Below are 20,218 nucleotides of genomic sequence, written 5' to 3'. Positions count from 1 at the left end.
GCAGACCAACAGAGGAAGAAATCTTTTGGTTTAGATACTTGTTGTCTATATTTTCAGACATTTACGACCATGAAATGAGGTGATGGATAAATTGGTGCATACAATTATCAAAGTGCTTTAAAGGTGTTGGACAAAATACTGATACAACTTGTCATCCTGACTGGTGTCCAAATGCAGTACTGACATCATTTATTTTTATTTTTATATGGTGCTCTAAACACGGTATCTCCTCTTAATGACTCCTCACAGTGGCACTTATGGCATGAATGAGGGTAATGTGAACAGATGTTAATAGGCCAAAGAAGAAGCTGACAGTGTGACAGAAGAAAAAGGACTTAAGACTAAACTGTTACAAAACTGACACCAAATTGCTCTGAATCAAAGACATGAATCCTGCACTTTATTGTTTGGGGGCATTTTGTGCTCTTCAGTTAAATAAAAATTGTGACAGATCATCAATTATCACTTGTTAATTATCACAGAATTACTGGATTATTGCTATTATTACGTTCGCTTCCTGAAAAGCTGAGAAATACACATGCGACTAAAACTGTTGTTTATTTAGAAAAACAAAAACAATTTTGAGGTGAAAAATGTGAAAAGAGAAAAAAAGGCTGAAATGTATCCTTCACAGTATCAGCAGGTCCGGATTGAGCAGGTGTCTGTTCGGCCATTGTACTGGATGAAAACCGAAGTAAAGGCCTGCTTTCATTCATCCGATTGTTTGTCTGGAGGAGTCATGTAATTGAATCTGCCCACAGCAGGGAGAGGAGAAACAGCCTGTCTGTGCTGCTTTCATAACAGCAGTAAATGACCACATTCAGTCGTCACTCAACACCTGTTTATATTTATTTATACAGATCAGCTACAGGATGCTACTATAACCTCTCTGTGCTGATCAGATCAGCCTGGGAACAGCACAGGCTCAAAAATACAATAAACCCTGATAGCATTTTGTTACTCAAAAAACAACATTAGCATAGCAATCTTTCCCCTCTCTTTCAGCTTGCCTCTGTTGGATTCCCTGATTTCATCTTTGTGCTCATCTTTTCTTAATTTATTCAGAACCAAATGACCTTGATTCAACTACAAGACTCCATTGGGTTTCTCCATATACATAATTCCTTCTGATTCTTGGGGGACGACCTCATAGGTATACCTTGGCATTCATTTATTCATACCATATTGTTTCTATTTGGCCTGCTTAAATTATGAATGTATAACTGGTACTACAAAGATATCTAATAACTTCCTTTATAATAGTGTCCATCAAAGGTTTACAGAGAAAAAGAAAAAACATTTCAGAGATTCAAACAAGCTGTATACTTGGCCAGGCTCCAGGTCTCTCTCCAAGCCTTCGGACACTCTTGATCAGGTCCTGAAAGCCTGAGAAGCTCCGGTTTCCACTGTAGGATAGAACAGTCTGGGCGTCCACAAATAGACGGGACAGTCTGTAGTAGTAAGACAATGAGAGGCCTCGTTACTGGGATGAACACCTACAGTCAGAAAATTTAAGAACGGTTTGACAGACTATTTGAGATTGACCCTCAACACCAGTTATCCATCTGCATCGCAAATAATGTGTCCATAATGAACCCGGAAGTTCTTACAGAACACGGTTTATTCTGATTTTTTTTATCAGATACGGGAATGAACAAGAGCAACTCGGATGTTAAAAGAATTGCATTTTAATGGTTAACTTTAAAAATAAGTGCAGCGGTGGTTCAAGAGATGGAGAGTGGGTCGTTGAATAATCACTGGGTTGGTGGTTTCACACCTAGCTTCATCTGTCTACATTGATGTGTGTTAAGTCACTGAGCCCCAAGTTGCAATAAATACATTTTAATTGTAACTTTTTTGTAACCAATTTTTCCCTTCCCATGAAGGAATGAAAAAAATATGGATACACAAAAAAAAGGTTTACTTAAATGATATTAAATTAAGTTAAAGCTACCTGGGAAACGAAAAAAAATATCTGGTGATTCTCCTCATAGCAAAAGAAATGACCAGAGGAAGACAACGCCTTGCCAACAATAGTCCTGCATATAACCTCACATAAAACCACATAATGCTTTTTGTTGTGACTCCAACAATTGAGCCAAAGATCTCAACATAGACCCAGACTTGGTGTTTACTCCATTTCCACTCTTTGTGTTAAGCTAACCAGCTAGCTGTAGCTTCATATCTAGCCACAAAGGGGTATTGATCAAATTATCTAAATATTTGAGAATGGTAGAACCAAAAAATTTGATTCAACATGTCAAACTATTCTTTTGCAGGAATAAGTATGCAAGACATTTAAAGGTTACTTACTGATGCTGAGAAGCTAAAAATATGTTACTACAGTCTAGTTACAGTCAAACTAGCCAGTTCCTTTCAGCTGTTAATAAGCAAACGCAAGCAATAGTTCAAAAACATTTTAATGGTACTTAAATAATGGCTGCACTTACAGTCTACTGTAAATTCTAACTAGAAAGCATTGTGTTTTAGTCTACAGAGTTAAAAGTCACAGGAGGACATTTTTAACAAAAACATTTGTTACTTGAACTGAATGTAGCTTGTCTGTCTGTTTGTTTTTACACTATTTAATCCTACAAACTCTAAACCTCCAGCTCCAGACAGCTGCCTTTACTTTTACCTACATGGAGTTGTCAAAGTTGCCAACTTGGCCCGCTGTCTCTCCCGGTGTCGGACTGTGGAAGCAGGGGTTGTTGATGTTGCAGATTATGCCCTGAATCCAGGGCAAGGTGCCTGCTGATGGCAAGGCTTTGTTTGGAAAGTGGCCTAAAAGCAAAGGAGAGAAGAAAGAAACACATGCAGCTCATTACGAGGAGATTAGCCGAAAATATAAAACAAAGACTTACTGTGAAAATGGACTTAACAATTACTTTGGAAATACCTTGAGCTGTTGATATTTAAAGAAAAAATGCTTTCTTAATTAAAAAAAATAATATCATCTTCAACCTGAGTTTCTTTTAAACGCAAGGCCGGTGGACGAAACATGGATGAAGAAGAGTTCAAATAAGAAACGTCTGGTAATAAGTATAAAAGCAGAGTCTGCAAAGTGCGCTGCATGTAGAAAAACATATTAACGTCTTTACTTACGATACTACCAAACCATAAATAAATACTTGTTGGGATAAAATTTTAACTTTGGTAGCATTTTTATTTAATCATATACAAGGTCGTGTTTGTGGGGGTTTTGGCTAATTTGTTTCTGTCCATAGAAATTTTAATTTTCTGCACAAATAAACGACCAATATGTAGCTTTATTTTGTACAATGTTTTACTGTTTTTTTTTTTTAACGTCTTCAAATGGGAAAAGTACAACTTCTCAAGCAAGGTCAGAATGCAGCATGCGAGGAAAACAAAAGTGAGTGCGTGGTTCAAGAATCACTCTCAGTGAGTTAATCCTCTTCAACTGGTTGGCACGAAGCCATTTTTCAGACCTTTAGAGCGTGTGTGTGTGTGTGTGTGTGTGTGTGTGTGTGTGTGTGTGTGTGTGTGTGTGTGTGTGTGTGAAGACACACATTACATAACAACACTCACATTGGCTCTGTTTGTAAGGAGGGTGTGAATGACGGACAGAGATGAGGATGACAAAGAGGAAGAGCGGCCAGAGGAGCTCAATGATCAGCTGGATCTGCGTAAGAGAAGAAAAGGAGGGTGTTATAGATTCAGGTTTGTACTCCAAGCTGTGTCTCATAGTATTACAACCCGTTTAGAAACAGCAGTGAAAATGTGGCCACCTTGTTCCTCCTGCGGTATGTGATGTTCTTCCAGAGCAGGAGAAAGAGCTGCCTGAAAACCCCCATCACTCAGCGTGCAGCTACCTGGCCATGATGCAAAGCTGCTAAACACAGCATGTGGTGAGAAAGAGACAGGTTCAACAGAGGATCCCAGTTAACTTTGTAGTCCCGCCCTTCTCTCACACCACCTTTTAAATACAGGCAAAAACACTTGTAAACAGATTATTAAAGAAATGTTCATCACTAGTAAGTGATTACCAGGCATTAGACTAAGTAGAGTGTAATGCCTGTAGGTAACCCTTTTCAAACTGTTCTACAGGTTATGTGTTTTCTTTGGACAAACTGAATGTTTCTTAACGTCAACATTGTTTGACACATTTTAACTTTGAACAGAGAGGTTCTGCACAACGTAAAAAATAATGGCAGTAACTGATTTATTTCAGTGGAGTAGGAAGTCACAGCAGTATTTTACTGTCGGTCCGTTATCTCTAACATAAGTTTGCTCTTTTTGTTTTAATCAGAAAAATGGACCAGCGAGATTTAAATGACTTGAGTGTTTTCTTTTTTACTGCCTGAAAATTTAGTTAAGATGTTTTAAAAATAAAACATAATATTGTGTGCTGCTCCTTAAAATGCTGTAAGTTGTCTGAAGAATGAAGACTATCAAAAGTGATGACTGAAGTGACACCGTGCCTGACCCTTCACCTTGCAGAGGACAGTTTACCTGAATACAATCTTTCGTTTTAACTTTTCAACTGTATGCCCTCACCTAAGACACACAAAAGAATGCAAACAAATCTGCCTATGACTGATCCAACAGGCTGGTTTTATATGTATTGTGGGTAGATGTTGTCTAATGTTGCCTGCTGTAATCTGCTAAAGGCAGACAATCCCTTGCTTCATCCTGAAATCCTCCTGATCCTTACAGCTTACCTGTTTCTTTCTAAGACGTTAACGTTTAGTTTTGCCCTGTGATTGACTCCAGAGTTTCTTCTCTTCTTCGTGTTCGGGCTGCAGTAAATAATCTGTTGCAAATCTGTATAAAGACAAGATCAGGCCATTTTGCTCTCATCTGTTTACATTTCAAGCCAGTGCATGTGCAAGATCAAGTATAGGACACAGGTCAGATTACTGTATTTTCAGTATAAGTCTACATTTAAAACATTTTCTAACTTTATCAGGTTAAAATCCATTAGAATTGATATTTTTTTTTAAAGCTTTAAGCTGTAAACACTTTATAATTCATATCTTATGTATTGGTCTCTTCTTGTAGCAAGCTAATATAACTGAAGAACTTCATAAATGTAATTACATGTTTACATTTTATCAAATAAAAACACGGGTACAAACTAACACTAATTAATGTTTTACAATATATAAATGCATTCAGGATGTAATGTGGGTCTCAGCTTATTCTAAGAAAATGCAGAGTAAATTATGTCTGAATTTTGATTGTTTAAGCTCAGACAATAAAAAGTTTAGGTCACTCTTTGACTCTCACATTACAAATGAACATTAAAATAATGATCTAACGTGAAGCTTTGAAGGGAAAGTGGAAAAGTCCTACTAGCTTCCTCTTCCTACTAGCATGTTGCTGATGCTGTTTCTGGTATACAGTTACCATCATACAATAAAACGTACAACGTGGTGAGCGCTAAACACTCTTTAAACTCCTGTTAATGATTACCTTTCAGTATTACAGATGATAAAATCTCCTTCGGTCTATCGGACACATTAACAGCAGCCGGTAGCTTGTCATTGACTCACCATTTCCCGTTTGTAACGGCAGGTGTGATCTGCGCTAAGGCCCACCCACCAGCCACGCTGATTGGTCAAAGTATATTCCAAGGGTGGGGTCACAGTAGCCGGTAAAGGATATGATTGGCTCTTTTCCACTATGTTTTGGTAATCGAAGACAGCTGATTGGGCAGGCTTGGACAGAGCCAAGTTGTGTAACAGTGAATGTATACAGCGCTATAGAAAGTGTAATAATGAATATGCATATATAACAAGGCATTACTTTATTAGCAAAAGCATAATGTAAATACACTATAGATCTGTAACGACTTAAAATAACTATATGTATATAGTTTACGTTTCATTTGCATTTATGACACATTTTCTTTCAATTGATGTGCTATATTCAAGTTTTTCTATTACATATACTGAAAAAAAAAACAGATTCAATCAGCTGTTCAAATTTTAATACACAGCAGCCCAAGCACAGTCATTGAAAGGATGTCACTTTGTTTTAAAAATCGTTTCAATTTATATATTGCCTATATAAAAACAACTTTGCATCTGAAATAATTCAGCGACCACAGACTCTCAATAAATAACATCCATAGGATATCTTACAGGTCATTTTAATGAACAATGAAAACAGAAAATTCTTAAAAATATATGTATCTCTCTATCAAATAAGGCAGTTACCTTCAAGTGTGCATAATATCTGCTTCCTGTCAGGCACAGTCAGGGAAGCGTTATCGAAATGAACCAGAGCACGGACCTGCATGTGTACGTGAAGGACTGGAAGTACATCCCAATGATTGAGTTGTTGATTTGATTCCCCCTGCAAGCAAGTTCAACTCAGGCACAATGGACACACCAGGCTGGAAGACGAAAAGCTCTATAGATTACAGTATACCTAGTACTTGTAAAAGTCATACACGTTAAAAATATGTTTTTATGAATTATTGCATCTCAGCCAGCTCAGCAAAGCTACCATCCGTCCCTGACACTTAAAAATATGCTTTCATGATATTCCAATGAACTTTACATCATAAAAAATATATAGCTAGACTAGCTTGTTTTATTCAGTGGTGTGACAACAGCTTTCTACAAGCTGTATGATCAGTTGCATAATATTTTCGGAGTTTGGCAAAAGTTCTGGGAGCTTGAAACACTGTGCAGTATTTTTGTCCTTAATGCAGCTGAAAGCGCTCAAAGAAACATCGGCTGCTCTTGTCCTGTTAAGAGGCGGTATGTTGAAGATGGCATGGTCTTCAAGTGAATCTGCAAGGAGAAGAAATGAATCAAACTTGAAGTTGATTATACCATTTAAAAAGGTTTTTTAAAAAGCTATGAGGGATAGAACTTTTACTGTATTTATGACACACTAAATCTCATTCTGCATGTAAGAATCTGCTCTCGTCTCACCTCGCCGACAGCATTAGTCAGGATCTGGATGATTTTGTCGTGTGGTGTGGCTACGACGCTCTGCCCGTTGATTTCAATGATGCGATGCCCAACACGGATGCCTCCTCTTTCTGCTATACCGCCCCGCATTAAACTGCAGATCTGTACCAGAAATGTTCATAACAAAGAGATGTGATGCCACAGCTGGAAGGCAACACATAAAGAAGGTGAAGAAAAGAGATCTACAAAGGCTGACTTACAATGCCATCCTCCACACTGAAGCCTAACTGAAACTTGGGATCCGGCCTCCTGATAATCGCCATGGTGACTGGTGGGCAGTGAACGATGCTGAGCTTCACATACTTTTGGCCTTTTAAGTCCTGAAACCGAAACAAAACTTGAATCAGAGCAATAAAGTTGTAGTATTTTTAATGTTTTGTTCAAAGTTTAGTGGCTTTGACCCTTGTTTATTTTGTCTTGAATGTTACTGTCTGAACAAAGTGCAACAAAACCAGTTATGCACCTTTTTTGGAAATATTGTTGTCCTCGATAACTCCTGTATTAATGAAGCTCAGAAAGTGTAATGTCTCTGTCTACCATGTGCTGTCTGCAATCACTTTTGAATGATTTCTCTCTGAATCTGTTCTGAATATTGTTTTTGACATACTTTTAATGTCATTTTCGATGTCACTGCACACTAGCTGAAGTTTACTGTTAATTAGTTGCAATCTAGACCTCCACGGTCCCCACATCCTGCCTGTGAAGAACTAAACGTGCTGATGCAAAGCACTGCAATAATTTGATTAATTAAGGCCTCATGAATTACACTTAGCAATAATAATAATATCCACAGTTGATGGCACTAACAGATGTCAAACACAGGTTTGTGCTTCAAGGAGTCTGCTCTACCTTTACAGGGTAAGAAAAACTCTTGAAACACTTAAGTAATGGCAAAAAGAACTGGATGAGTAATGATATCTGTACTTTAAATATCTGACTGCCAGCATCATTATATGTAGAGAGAGACACAGTGCCATCTAGTGTATCCTAAGAAAAGTACACTTGCTGTGCAGGAGGCAACCATAAAGCCCCATATAGATGTTCTATTATTACCACATTCTGAAAAATAAGACTTTTGATTATTGTTGTCATTGTTATTGTTTTCCCCATGATAGTATGTTTGCTCCATGTGTCTTACCCGGATGATGTTCTGGCAGGTGGCCATGTGCAGACCCACCAGGCTCGTGCTGTTAACAGACACGATGCGGTCGCCGATGCTGAGCTCGCCGCAACGTTCAGCGGGACCTCCATGAAGGAGGTTTGCCACCACCACTGTGGGCAGGATGGAGCCCCAGCCTGACTCCACCACAGCCAGACCCAGGATCTCTCCAGCTGCTTTAGTGATGGCAACCTGAAGTAAATGACCAAAACCACTGAGAAACATATCTCCTTGTACATTTTTTTTTGATGTATTTTATACTACACAGGTGCTGTCTAAAATGAGATGATTAGTGGGAAAATTTGCCCCAATAAGGTGAAAAATGAAAAGAGAAAAACAGGCTGTAAACACAATAGTGAGTAGGGTTGTGAAGATTTTTCGATACCTTCATATTTTTTAATAGCACATGTTTTTAAAACGATACAATCTCCCTGTTTTTTAAATCAGTATTTTAAAACGTATAGATTTGAAAATCCCTGCCATTTCTGTTCATCAAAAACAAGAAATTACCCAATATTGAGTTTTGTTTGCTGTGGTGTAGAAACAGATATAGATATTGTTTGATTTTTACTAGTGTCATATCGCATTTTAAGATTCTGGCATCACACTGAGTGGTCAGAGTGCCGAGAAGCCTTGTAAGCTAAAACTCTGAGTCACATCTGGAGAAATCGCTGTCTCATGTATCATGGTTATATATCTCAATGTTTCTGTCAACAACAAGGCAAAAAAATAATGATGTGTAATTCTTTTCTCTTTAAAAGCGACATATGAATGTTTAAAGGACATCTTCTGCAGAGTATAAAAGAATCACACAAAGATGACATCACATCTGTGTAAAGACATGCAGCGACATCACTGTGCTTACGTCTCTGATGTTCTGAGAGTCCGAGAAGTGGGCCAGGTCTCCGTTGTAGAGCTCCTGACTTTCCAGGTAGTCACTGTACTCGCCGGGCCTCAGATCACTGGACTTGATTCCATTGGCCTGAAGAAACTGCTGGTAGGCGACTCCGAATGCCTGCCCGATGGCCTGGGCAATGGTCTGAGCCTGGAACAGAGAAACGTTGAGTCAGGGTTTATCTGTTTTGTTGCATTCAAGTCCGGCTCCGTTTTCACTCAAATGCACACATAAAACATTAGCGACAATAAAGTCTTTTATCACAGTCTTCTTTTTCTGTTTCAGCAATGTCTTTTAACATTCAGTCTCCACTTGATTTTACAAATAAAAGTTTCACATAAAGATTTCAGTTGAGAAAAACACAGCAGTAGAAACAGTGGCCTCATGGCTTTAAGTATCCCACAGCTTCTTAGTTTCTAAAAAAGAAACTCTCCCTCCTGCTTCTCCCATTCAGTCTTGCCAACAGTGGGGAACTGGGATGACAGCCAGGCCACTTTTACATTCAGGAGAACTCGCTCGCTGTCTGAGGGACGGAAACCAGGCCAAGCACAAATCTGAAACTATTGTCCAACCCAAACAAACAGCACATTTGATCAGACTGCAACACTGAGGGGAGCGATAGACACCTTAATAAAGTCTTTCATTGTGAGTTCATTAGTGGGGTAAAAGGCTCAAGAAAAACAGATCAATTGAAATGATGAAGTGGTGGCCTCAGGGCAAAAAATCCTGGGTTACAAAATGTATGAGAGCTACATGAGAGATTACTATTTCATAAATAAGGAGTTTGACAGCTTTTCTGTCGACCAACTTACATCAGCAGAGGAGAAGACGTGGCAGATCATCAAACACTTCTTCTGAGACCCGGAGGAGGAGGAAGAGTCTCCATCCTGCCCTTTACGTTTCCTCCGAGCCATCAGGACAACAATGTCACCGATGTCAGCAATATAAGAGATCATCTGCAGAGCATGATCCATCATGGCCTCCTGAGAGGAAATAAGACAGGAACGGGGTTACTATTTTTAGAAACAGGGGGAAGACGGGAAGTTGTGCTTTCTCTTCGACTTGAAACTTGCTTGAGTTAGTGATACTGTAGCTTTACAAAGAGCACAGCCCCTCTTTCTTTTCTTCTGTTTAAGTCACTTTTTTTTTGCTTGCTAATCTACCATTTGAAGAGTTATCATTGGTGAGGAATCAAACAGAGTTGGATTACAACCACCAAAAGTTCTGCAATGATCAGCTGCAAAAGAAGCTGAATTCAGAAAGCAGGAGAAAAAAATGACACTACAGAACTTTTGTTATTTTCATATCCACAAGCATGGTGCAACAAGGAGCATCCATCCATGCAAAGAGGGAGCAGCTGACAGCAGATGACCCACTTTGACTCTCTTGAAAAATTCAACCACACTGTGGAGGAAAATAGACCTCTACTAAGACTGCAACATTACTGCAGAGCACTGTTATTAAATCACCACCCAATTCTATATTGAGCCTTCGTACTTAGAGGGCTTACAAGTGAAAATGTAGAAGTGCAATGGTGCCCTTCAAATCCAATTCTAAATACATATTTGATCTTTAACTCAGGCTCAGAATGAGAAAGCAGGTCAAGACACTTCATCGGGAATATATTGTAATGTCAGATATTTAGGCATTGGAGGGTTTCTTTCAAATATAAGATTCACTATTGTGATTCAAAATTGTTTAAGAAGTCCTCAGATCAAGCAGTTTCTCCACAACGCACAAAGTAAAACTAATCCTAAAAAGTTCTGAATGAGTAAGATCATCTCAATGATTTGATCTGACACTGGAACATCTTGATCAAAGCTGTCCATTGTTCACACTCTGGTTTTCTTAATTTAGTTTCATCCTACAATCTGGAACCCATACAAATTGAACTCTACTGTAGTGTAGGGGTGTTCAAATTAATCACTTCTACGGTGCGTCACAGTGCGGACGTGTACGATTCTGTATCGATGCAGTGACAGAACATAATCGATTGTTGAGTTCTGACTGACGTTGCTTTTAGATTTTCCTGCTGCAGCTGGACCTATAGAATTTATTTTAGTTCTATAGAAGAAAAAGGGAGTTCATATTTAACCTACTGCTTGTCTTCATCGATTAAAAAGAAGCCATGCGCAGTCATACAGAAAATTGAGGACGTAACTCATCGTCATGCATCATGACATCGAATCGACACGTTGACAGGATAATGGTAATCGTAATTGGAATCGTGAGACCAGCTGCACAGCCCTAGTGTTAATACTGAAAAAATAAAGCAAAGTAGAAAGAGGAAATGCTCCAGCAAAGAGAGAGATAAGAAGAGCAGTTTATAAACATTGATGATGTATAAACATTCAATCAGCCTTTTCGAAGCCATCAGAAAAACACACCTGTGTATCATCGGTGAGCACTTTGATTCGCTGTGTAGAGATAAACAGATCCACTTCCGTCATCGGCTGGGACTCTCCCTCTGGAGCCTGAAAGACACATCAATCACACTGATATCAAACGTGTTTCACTATCAATATCAGCTGTTGTCAGTATTATAGAAGAAGAAGAAGCTGGATCTCAAAACTTGGATTTTTAAACATTACAGCAACAATAAAAGATCCAACACACAGCGGCAACATCAAACAGGGCAGCACATAGCCGTGATGTCACAGGCTGATGATTTGATTTTTGAATTTGTTTAGAGTATCTTTTGTGGTTTCACCTTGATGCGGTCCACGGCCTCCTGAGCCTGGGTCATACGAGCATTTGTGGACGGGTTCTTCTCGGATCTGAGCTGAGTGGAACCGAGGTACTTTGCACCAAACACGACTCCATCCAACAGGTCATCCGGGTCACATGGACCAGGCACTGAAGAGTCAAACACACAGACAATGACTCCAACGCATTTCATTCAGACGAGCTGCAGTTCAACAAAAACAACAAGTATGACGAAGTGACTTACCGTCTTTATATGACGGCTGATCATCACTCTGCAATCACAAGAAAAAAAAGGAATTAGGTTTGATTAGTGTTTGGTTCATTAAAAGACATTTCAAAGAGTTTTTAAAGCTTATTCAGCAACTTCAAAAGACCAGTCTTTGCTTTTTATTGCTCGTTCGTTTCTTGAGAAAACAGAACTAATAAATGATAGTCTTTAGTTTTGTTTTAGCGGCAGAACAGACGGAGACAAAACATTTGCTTTTTGTAACTTGTGACGGCAGTTTGTAATAGAAGTAGAAAATCTGGACATTTTCTATCTGAGAAAAAAAAGCTACAAACAATCAAACTAAAATATTTGTGAGCTGACACTTCAAATTTTAACAGCTCAGATGATATATGAAATCGATTCATCTACTTTATTTTATTCTATATGATGAAACTTTACACTAATTTTAAGTTCAAAAAGCCCCAAAATAAATGTTTAAAAAATAACTAAAATGCACGAGTCACATGAGGACTAGGGTCTTCTGTGTGAAATCGAACAAATATATCTGCTAGTTTCAGCTAAAAAAGAAGAAAGAAAGTACATCAGCTCACCTGCTCACTCTCTGCAGCAGCTTCTTCTTCTTCTTCTGGAGGCTCCTCGCCCAGCTTCATCCACACTGGTTCAGGGTACTCATCATCAGGTAAGGAGGCGAGGGAGTCCTCCCTGTGCCGCTGCTGTTGACCGTTCCCATAATGCCGCCAAAACCTTGGTGTGTCCTCCTGGTTGTAGGAAACTGACACGACAGCGTCGACCTCCCCTCTGATGGGCACGCGGTTTGGAGTGGGCGTCGCGCCGATCTCTGTGACTTGCAGCAGCCCCAGCAGGTCTCTATGGTGGCTCTCAGAGAACAGGAGCCCAGTGGTCTCACTGCCGTCGTCTGTTTTCAGGGAGGGCGCACACACTTCATGCTCAGACCGGCTGGAGTAGTGATGCTGGGCGAGGTGAGGTGGCGTCCTCTGGCTGGAGTGAGGCTCTTCACCCATCATTTGGAGCTGGCTGAGCAGGCTGTGAATGCGGCTGTGGTCTTCATCACCTGAACTCTTGTTGACAACCTCGACCTCCTCTTCACCGACTCTGCTCTCCACATCACACGAGGCTTCCCCCTCCTGTGTTCCCCTGTCACCCTCCGTGTCCTCAACCCCTTCCTCATCCTCAACTTCTTCTTCATCCTCTTCTTCAAGTTCAACATTAATATCCTTGACCAGCTCTACAATATTTCCCAGAAGCTCTCGCCGGCTCACGTTGAGAGAAGCCACAGTGTGACTCACGTCTGACGGTATTGTTGCCGGCTCACCTTGGCCGGCCTCATCCAGATTTTCAACAGCGGGAGGGAAATTGGGGTCCTCCAAGTCATCTGCTGAGCCTGCCTCACTGGAGGATTCAGATCTCCAGTCTAAAGGAGGAGGCTCGATGGGGTTGTAAGCGTCCAGATCCTCCACCACTGAACCTGGACTTGCTGCCACAGTCTGTCTGCTGAACTGAACACCGGAGAGTAGCTCTGCTGGATCAGCAGCAGGACACAAGATGTTTGAGGCCGACGTAACAGCAGGGCAGATGTCTGAGTCCATTTTGTAAGAAAGCCTGTCAGAGGCATTACAACACATATTAAAACATTAAAGAAAGGGATCTTTTTGTAAACAAGATGACAGAAGATTGTGACATAGATTATATTTTGAGAAAACAGACACTGTTAGTTAAAGGTTGCATTATCTCAAGTTCAGTCATATAGTATATACTCATTGCACCTTGACCGTTGTGATATGTACAAAGTGCATGAACATGTGTCATTATTACCCACATCATATACACTTCTAGAGACCATTACATTTTCAACACCAGTAATTCTGTCACCATGAGACATAATTTCAAGACTATGCGCATCGAAATAACTGCATAAGAAATAAGTGCGTAAGATAAATCATTCAAAAAGCTGCTGTTTTTATAAATTGTGATCATCTGTATAAAAGCAGTCACAATGAAACAAATTTGATAATAATTTGTTATATGAATAATTCATGAGGAAAGTAAGGATTTAAAAATAAAAAATCCCCTTTTCTTGCTTTAGTTTGTATAAATAGAAACAAATAGGAGGGATACAGCTGCGTGGGTGGATGTTGCGTTAACGGTCTGAAAAGAAGCCTGTAATTTAGACCACTTGCTTTTATATCCAGAATTAGATTTATCCTCTCCTTCAAAGATAGGACATTGAGGGCTAGAGGAACATAAATGAGGGCTTTCTGTTCGGAAAACCAATCACGTTTAATCAAACACCCAACCCAAGACTCACGTTTTATCCAATTTTAGCCACTAAAGATAGCTATTAAAGTAGCTTTATGCTAACCAATTCAGCTAATTCAAAACCGTATCACCCTCCAATCAGCTCATTAGCAGACTGTGTAGTTTCTACGTTTGAATGTGTGTTTAAAAGCAGCGGAAAGAGCAGTTCTTACCTGATGTTTGAGGTCTTTCTCGGTTTCTTTGTACCCACACACTGACTCCTGTGTCTGCCACGACAGAGAAGTTGACGTGGTTTGGGATTTCAGTCTTTTTCTAAACTTTAGCTTTGTTTGAGTCGTCATACTACCACTAGCAACACTGTTAAATATAATAACTTGCACATAGTCATGCGGTTAAAAAAAGTTAAGATGTAGATCAGAGCTTCATGTCATCGTTTCTTCTCAACTCGAGTTTTTTTTTATTTTTTAGCTGACTCTGAAGCTGTGCTGCGTTCAGGACACTTTGTAGCTCCCAGTAAGTAATCGTTCTCTGGTTTATTTCTCCGCTGCAAGCCTAAACCAAAGACTGTAAATACATTATTTATACAGCCTATGGTCTATACCGAGAACATGATCATTAACTCCTTTAAAAAACACTTTTCCGAACCCCCAAAACGAATTGGCCTCTTACTAAAAATAAAGAAAATGTGTATTTGTAAGTAATTTTGATTTGGAATTCAACCACCTGAATACAGGTATACTTATAATGGTTGGTTTTAAATTAATTTACAACGGAAACTTGGACAAAGTTTAGCAGGGTTAACATGGGTCCTTTATGATGTTTTTTTAAAAAAGGATCTCGTCTTATTTACTATTCGTTCGACAGCACTTGAAGGCAACAGTTGAATACGTCATTTTGAGCCCTCCAGTCCTGCTCAATCAAGCGTCAACAAAATGATCGTAGAAAATAAATTCACTTTATTTAGAAAATCATCAGCTTATACCATTTATGATAACATTACATAAATCCGATTGAACTTCCAATTATCACTTTGGCAATTTCAATAGAAAAACAGACGAGATTCCATTGAAAAATGTGTTCTCTAGGCTGTTATTGTTTTTTATGTAGCCTATATCACTCTATATTATCACCATTTAGCTTCTCAACTCATAAGAGTTACACCAGCTTTATGACATAATATAGTTTAAACATACACTAGTTTAATCTTCAAAGATTGAGTGTTAGAAATCACATTTTACTTGAGCAATCCAAGAATGACAAAATATGTAAAAAATAATAATTCACAGTTCATGAATCACGTTCTTAATCTTTACAGTCTATGATCACTTTATATGAAAATGCAAGTTTGAAAATCAGGACTTTCGGTATGTGTATTTAAGGCATCAACTAGCAGTCCTTCCACGATGTCATTGTATTTATCTCAAAATCACAATCAACAGCTTTAGTTGCTTAACACTCTCATTCTCAGCTTCTTGTGCACTGACCTTCTCAGGTGATTGAGGTTTGGTGTCCCTCTGCATCTCCTCTGAACTTAAACCAGGTGAAAGCTGTTCAAGCACAGTGCTCTGTGGAAGAATCAACCTACAGTATGTGCCACAGAGGCTCATACCACTTTGCATATTGAAAACAAGTCTTGTATTCTTCAAGCAAAGAAGCTGTCGTCCCAGTTGAATCTGTTGTTTTTGGAGTCTTGGCTGCACTTCCTGTCTTTCAGTATACAAAGGGTAGGTGGCACTATGTACAAAGTACAGAGACGATTCAGTCCTCGAGCTGCCTGTGACTTTACACAACATCAACTGGACCTATTGTCATGTAGAACCTGAATCCTACTTTCTGAAAACATTTCTTGAACACACTATAATTACTTGAATCATTGAAATGTGATGCTGCAGCAAATAGCTGTGAGAAAAATAATCCTTTTGATTGATCAATATCATTCAATCTTGTGCATTTTTTAAAACTAAAATGCACAAACATGCTTGAAAAATCTAAACATAAAAGAAGATGATTGTCCTTTAAAAGGCTGTCAGTCACATCTGATCAAGCCATAGATCATACAAGTCTAATAAGTTGACTCACTTAGTGCCATTGTATTCCCAGGCGGTTGAGTGTATAATGGATTGAACACTGAAATGAATCTCTTCCAAAAGGTCTGCCTAAAGTCTGATCACATTAAGGATCTGTTTCAAACCTTTACTCAGTCATTTCCTCCACAACATCACTTGTTCGGTGCTCATCAAAGCCTCTGATCTACTGTTCACTGTGGGGGAAAAGATTATGTACTATCTGTCTGGTCGCTGCTGCCGCTCATCTGGATCAAACCAACCAGGGACGAGACGGTGCCCATCAGCCCCACCAGCCAGTTGGGGAATCGACCCGCCCACAGGAAGCCGGGTGGCATCCAGTGAACAGCATTACTGAGATCGGCCATGCTGCCAAGGACGGAGAGCAACTCCCCTCGCATCTGTCTGTGCAGCCGAGAGTGACTGCAGAGGAAAAAGACAATGAGAACATTATGACATATTTCAGAAAATGTCTCACCGACTTGTTCTGAATGTCCTGTTAGATAGTGAATAACAATAATAATAATAATAATAATAATAATAATAATAAATGATAGAAAACTGAAGATTCATCACCTGCTGCCTCCTCCGTCCCTCTCCTGTCTCTTCAGCTTTTTCTTCAGAAGCAGTAAAACTCTGAGAGATCTAAAGAGGAAAATATTCAAATGATCAACAAGCAACATCAATCGGGGCTCCACAATCGGTTCTGTTCTGCCTCTGAATCGATGCGGAATCGTCCCAAGTCCACACGCTTAGGGGTGGGACAAAATATCAATACAGCAATATATCGCCGTACTGACTCTGTGATACAATTATCAAATCATTGGTGCCTAATACCAATATCCTAACACACACAAAAAATTACGCTCTTAAACACATTCTTTGGATATTTGTCTTAACCGCGTCACTACTTCATGACACCTTGACACTTATGTCGGTGCTTGATCAGAAGTTAATTGGCCAAAGAAGAAGTTTGCAATGGGAAAAAAAGAAGCAGAAGACAGTGGTGAAAAGGAGAAAAATCATGAAGTGTGATAAGGGATGAAACTGACACCAAATTGCGAGGAATTAATGCAATTTACTTTTCTAGAGTTTCCTCAGATTATCAGATGTCGTGATTCATCAACGTGATTGTCCTGCAATACATCAATTCTCACATCGCTGTATTCAGATACTATCCAGAATTATTCCTACGATCAGTGCAGAAATTAAGTGTAAAAACACATTTTAATCATCACATGGAGGATTTTGATTTCAGCACTCCATTTGACCATGACGTCAGCGTATCCAGTCAGATTTGAATTGCTCTTTATGGACAGGTCATCTCAAACCTGAGTATTCCCAGCAGCAGCGAGGTTCCCCACAGCGCCGTGCTGAGCAGCCACCATTTATCAGACTTCACTTTGATGAGCTCTGCGTCTGCTGCCCAGGCGATGTGTTCACAGGGGTAATACAGCTGGTCGGCCAAGTTCGTCAGCACAGAGATCCAGCGCACGCCTGAATCCTCCTCCTTTGAAAGACAAATGAACATGCTTTGATGCTGCAGAGCACACAGTGACACTGCGTCTTTTTAAATCACAGTATCATTGTTTCTTTTACAGAGGGTTAGGGATATTCAAAAGTGTTTTTAAAACAAGACATTTACATTTTTGTCCACATTGTACAAGCACTAACATAAACTTCAGTCAATTGCACTCAGAATTTTGTTTTTGACAAAAATAACCAAACATTATTTTGTAATTTAGAAAAACTCAATAATGTATCTTGTAAGTTTTAGACAACACAACGAGTAAAGCTTCATAAGTGTTGTGTGTTGTTAGGCTGAAGTGTTGAAATTCTGCTTGCAAATACAAAATCTGATACAGTTTTTGCTAGATGATGGACAAAGAACCTCTGCTACCATTTGAAAGCTAAACCATCGTTCTTATATTGAATTATAGAGAATGATAAAGCACACTGTTGCTGTTTCTTACCGTGCCTCCAAACCCATAACCATGAGAGTAGGCAAGCATGGAGAGATCATCGAACAGCCTCAGCACCGTCCTGCATTGGCTGAGCTGAGCTGAAAACAGCAGAAGACTTTTCCCGAGCCGCTGGGATGAAATGTCTGACTCCGCTTTACGGGAAAGAACTCCTCCAACCAGCTGGGAACCATAACACACCGTTCTGATCTGCGGAGATAAACACAGGAGGAAAACACCAGGGGGATTAAAAAGTGGAGAAGTTTCTGGGTATTTCCAAATTGCTGGTGATCTTTTTTTAAAAAAAAATGTTATTCCCTACAATCATCTTTTGAAATTAAGCACAGCATGTCAGTCTTACTATTTGTATGTTTATCCAAATTCATTTCTGGCACACACACACAAAAAAAGTAATAACCCTGTAAAAAAATCAACAACATTAAAGTGACACTACAACATAACTTCACCATTTTGCACCCTAGTACAAGGTTGTGATTGATGACTATTCACGTTGGCTATTATAGAAAAGGTTGACAAACCAGGTTTAGGAAAATGCATTTGGAAAGTTATCCCCTGTGAAGAAATTCATTTAAAATCTTGAGATACAGATTTTTTTTGAATGGCTTTATAAATAACATTTTTAACTGCAGAACTCGGGGATGCTGAAGGTGATTGATGTATCTTCTGTCACAGGCAAGCAACCAGTATTGAAACTTTTTATTATTTTCGTCAATGTCAGCTTGAAGTAACTTTATTTTTCATGACCAGCTGTCCAAACACTACATGAACAGCTTACTTCAGGTTCAGGTTACTTTATTTGTACCCGTAGGTAGATTTGTTTGCAGCCAGCAAGATCGACATCCAGTGTAAATAAGAAGAAAAACAAATCCTCACGATCAAACAAAAACGGGAACAATATCACAGTTTTGCCTTGAAATAACCAAAGTAGTCTTTTGATTATTAAAGTAATGCTGCTGTTGATGTTGTTGTCTACAAGTGGTCACTTCACTATATATTGAATATTAAATTATACATATAAGCATGACACAGAAACACTAAAATGCATTGTTTCACTGTACTTGTATTCAGAACTTCCATTTAATTTCGTGTTCACACTTATAAGCCCTCCTGTATTAAGGGTTTATTGACATGTGACTAAAGGTCAGTAGATGTGTAAACTCATTTCTTCTCATTCACACATGATTAGTCGACTTACAATTTTATCTCTTCCTCTGTAGGTCTCCAGCACGCGCACCAGAGCCTCCACAGACTGCTGCATGTCTCCCTGCTCTCTCACGGCCCAGGACAACCAGTAAACACTGATCTATGAAGCTCCTGCAAAAACATCTCAAATGTTCACTGTTATCGCTACAAGTTCTCAGCTGGACTTTGAATCAGGAAGTAGCTCAAACAGACTCAAGTAGACGATCACAGATACGGAGGCAGCGATGTTATGCCGGCTGAGTTTAGTTTAGTTTAGTTTAGTTTAGTTTAGTTTAGTTTAGTTTAGTTTATTTGCACATTTTTTGAAAGAAGAATCAAACAGAAAAAAAATAAAAAAATAAAACACATGTGCAGGTGAGGTAGAAACCCATGAGGGCTTATCTCAAAACCTCACCTTAAGAGATTAAACAAAGTTAAAATAAAATACAGTAAAAAATAACAAAGTAAGAATATTTACTGTCACAAATAAAATTTACCCAATTCAAAATTACATACAAACATTGAAAACATAAAAAATAGAGCAAAACAGAACATACAGTATGTAGACAATATAACAAAATCAGGACAATTCACTATTCACTACAAATCTTTCTGACATCAACGCATTTCTGAGTCTCAATTTGTATCTAGAAAAAGACAAAAAATCATCAAGTAAATAAATATGCGTGTTCCATAATTTGACTCCACGGTATCTTATTGAGTACTGTCCTCGAGATGTACGACACATTGGTAGGTAGAGGTTATTGGTTTGTCTAGA

At 39.0% G+C, this 20,218-nt stretch overlaps 3 protein-coding genes across 3 annotated transcripts in view; all 3 read right to left on the bottom strand.

The window, feature by feature from the left end:
- abca7 (ATP-binding cassette, sub-family A (ABC1), member 7) overlaps window positions 1-5,533 on the bottom strand; it is a 29,998-nt gene extending 24,465 nt beyond the window's left edge. The window contains exons 1-6 of the mRNA XM_061033874.1: window positions 5,437-5,533; window positions 4,683-4,785; window positions 3,750-3,853; window positions 3,550-3,643; window positions 2,643-2,784; window positions 1,327-1,451 (exon numbers count right to left, since the gene is read on the bottom strand). Coding sequence (XP_060889857.1) covers window positions 1,327-1,451; window positions 2,643-2,784; window positions 3,550-3,643; window positions 3,750-3,815 — 427 coding nt within the window. The 5' untranslated portion in view covers window positions 3,816-3,853; window positions 4,683-4,785; window positions 5,437-5,533. The remainder of the gene's footprint in view (window positions 1-1,326; window positions 1,452-2,642; window positions 2,785-3,549; window positions 3,644-3,749; window positions 3,854-4,682; window positions 4,786-5,436) is intronic.
- Window positions 5,534-5,938: 405 nt separating this feature from the next.
- Window positions 5,939-14,691, bottom strand: si:ch73-40i7.5 (amyloid-beta A4 precursor protein-binding family A member 3). Its single transcript, XM_061033871.1, has 11 exons — window positions 14,426-14,691; window positions 12,527-13,556; window positions 11,952-11,979; window positions 11,712-11,857; window positions 11,389-11,475; window positions 9,814-9,984; window positions 8,972-9,151; window positions 8,086-8,298; window positions 7,148-7,267; window positions 6,909-7,049; window positions 5,939-6,764 (listed from the first exon to the last, which is right to left on the bottom strand). Exons 2-11 carry the CDS (start codon window positions 13,541-13,543, stop codon window positions 6,693-6,695), a joined length of 2,175 nt encoding a protein of 724 aa, XP_060889854.1. The 5' UTR covers window positions 13,544-13,556; window positions 14,426-14,691; the 3' UTR covers window positions 5,939-6,692.
- A 463-nt stretch (window positions 14,692-15,154) lies between these two features.
- On the bottom strand, window positions 15,155-19,635 carry pex11g (peroxisomal biogenesis factor 11 gamma). Its single transcript, XM_061033870.1, has 5 exons — window positions 19,454-19,635; window positions 18,250-18,447; window positions 17,608-17,786; window positions 16,853-16,921; window positions 15,155-16,699 (listed from the first exon to the last, which is right to left on the bottom strand). The coding sequence occupies exons 1-5, from the start codon at window positions 19,514-19,516 to the stop codon at window positions 16,489-16,491; spliced, it is 720 nt and encodes a 239-aa protein (XP_060889853.1). The 5' UTR covers window positions 19,517-19,635; the 3' UTR covers window positions 15,155-16,488.
- Window positions 19,636-20,218: the final 583 nt, after the last annotated feature.

This window comes from Labrus mixtus, chromosome 3, assembly GCF_963584025.1.
Source record: "Labrus mixtus chromosome 3, fLabMix1.1, whole genome shotgun sequence".
NCBI lineage: Eukaryota > Metazoa > Chordata > Actinopteri > Labriformes > Labridae > Labrus > Labrus mixtus.
Note: the sequence above shows the minus strand (reverse complement) of the source record. Positions and strands in the feature narration are given on the sequence as shown.

Excerpts from the sequence above, each read along its gene's own strand:
- si:ch73-40i7.5 (XM_061033871.1), bottom strand. The coding sequence starts at position 13,543 with ATGGACTCAGACATCTGCCCTGCTGTTACGTCGGCCTCAAACATCTTG. Across the intron at positions 11,980-12,526 it reads CTGCTGCAGAGAGTGAGCAG|AGTGATGATCAGCCGTCATA; the intron begins GTGAGCTGATGT and ends TTGTGATTGCAG. Across the intron at positions 8,299-8,971 it reads ACTCTCAGAACATCAGAGAC|GTTGCCATCACTAAAGCAGC; the intron begins GTAAGCACAGTG and ends CATTTACTTCAG.
- pex11g (XM_061033870.1), bottom strand. The coding sequence starts at position 19,516 with ATGCAGCAGTCTGTGGAGGCTCTGGTGCGCGTGCTGGAGACCTACAGA. Across the intron at positions 18,448-19,453 it reads ACAGAGGAAGAGATAAAATT|ATCAGAACGGTGTGTTATGG; the intron begins GTAAGTCGACTA and ends TTATCTCCGCAG. Across the intron at positions 16,700-16,852 it reads AGGGACGGAGGAGGCAGCAG|TCACTCTCGGCTGCACAGAC; the intron begins GTGATGAATCTT and ends TTTCCTCTGCAG.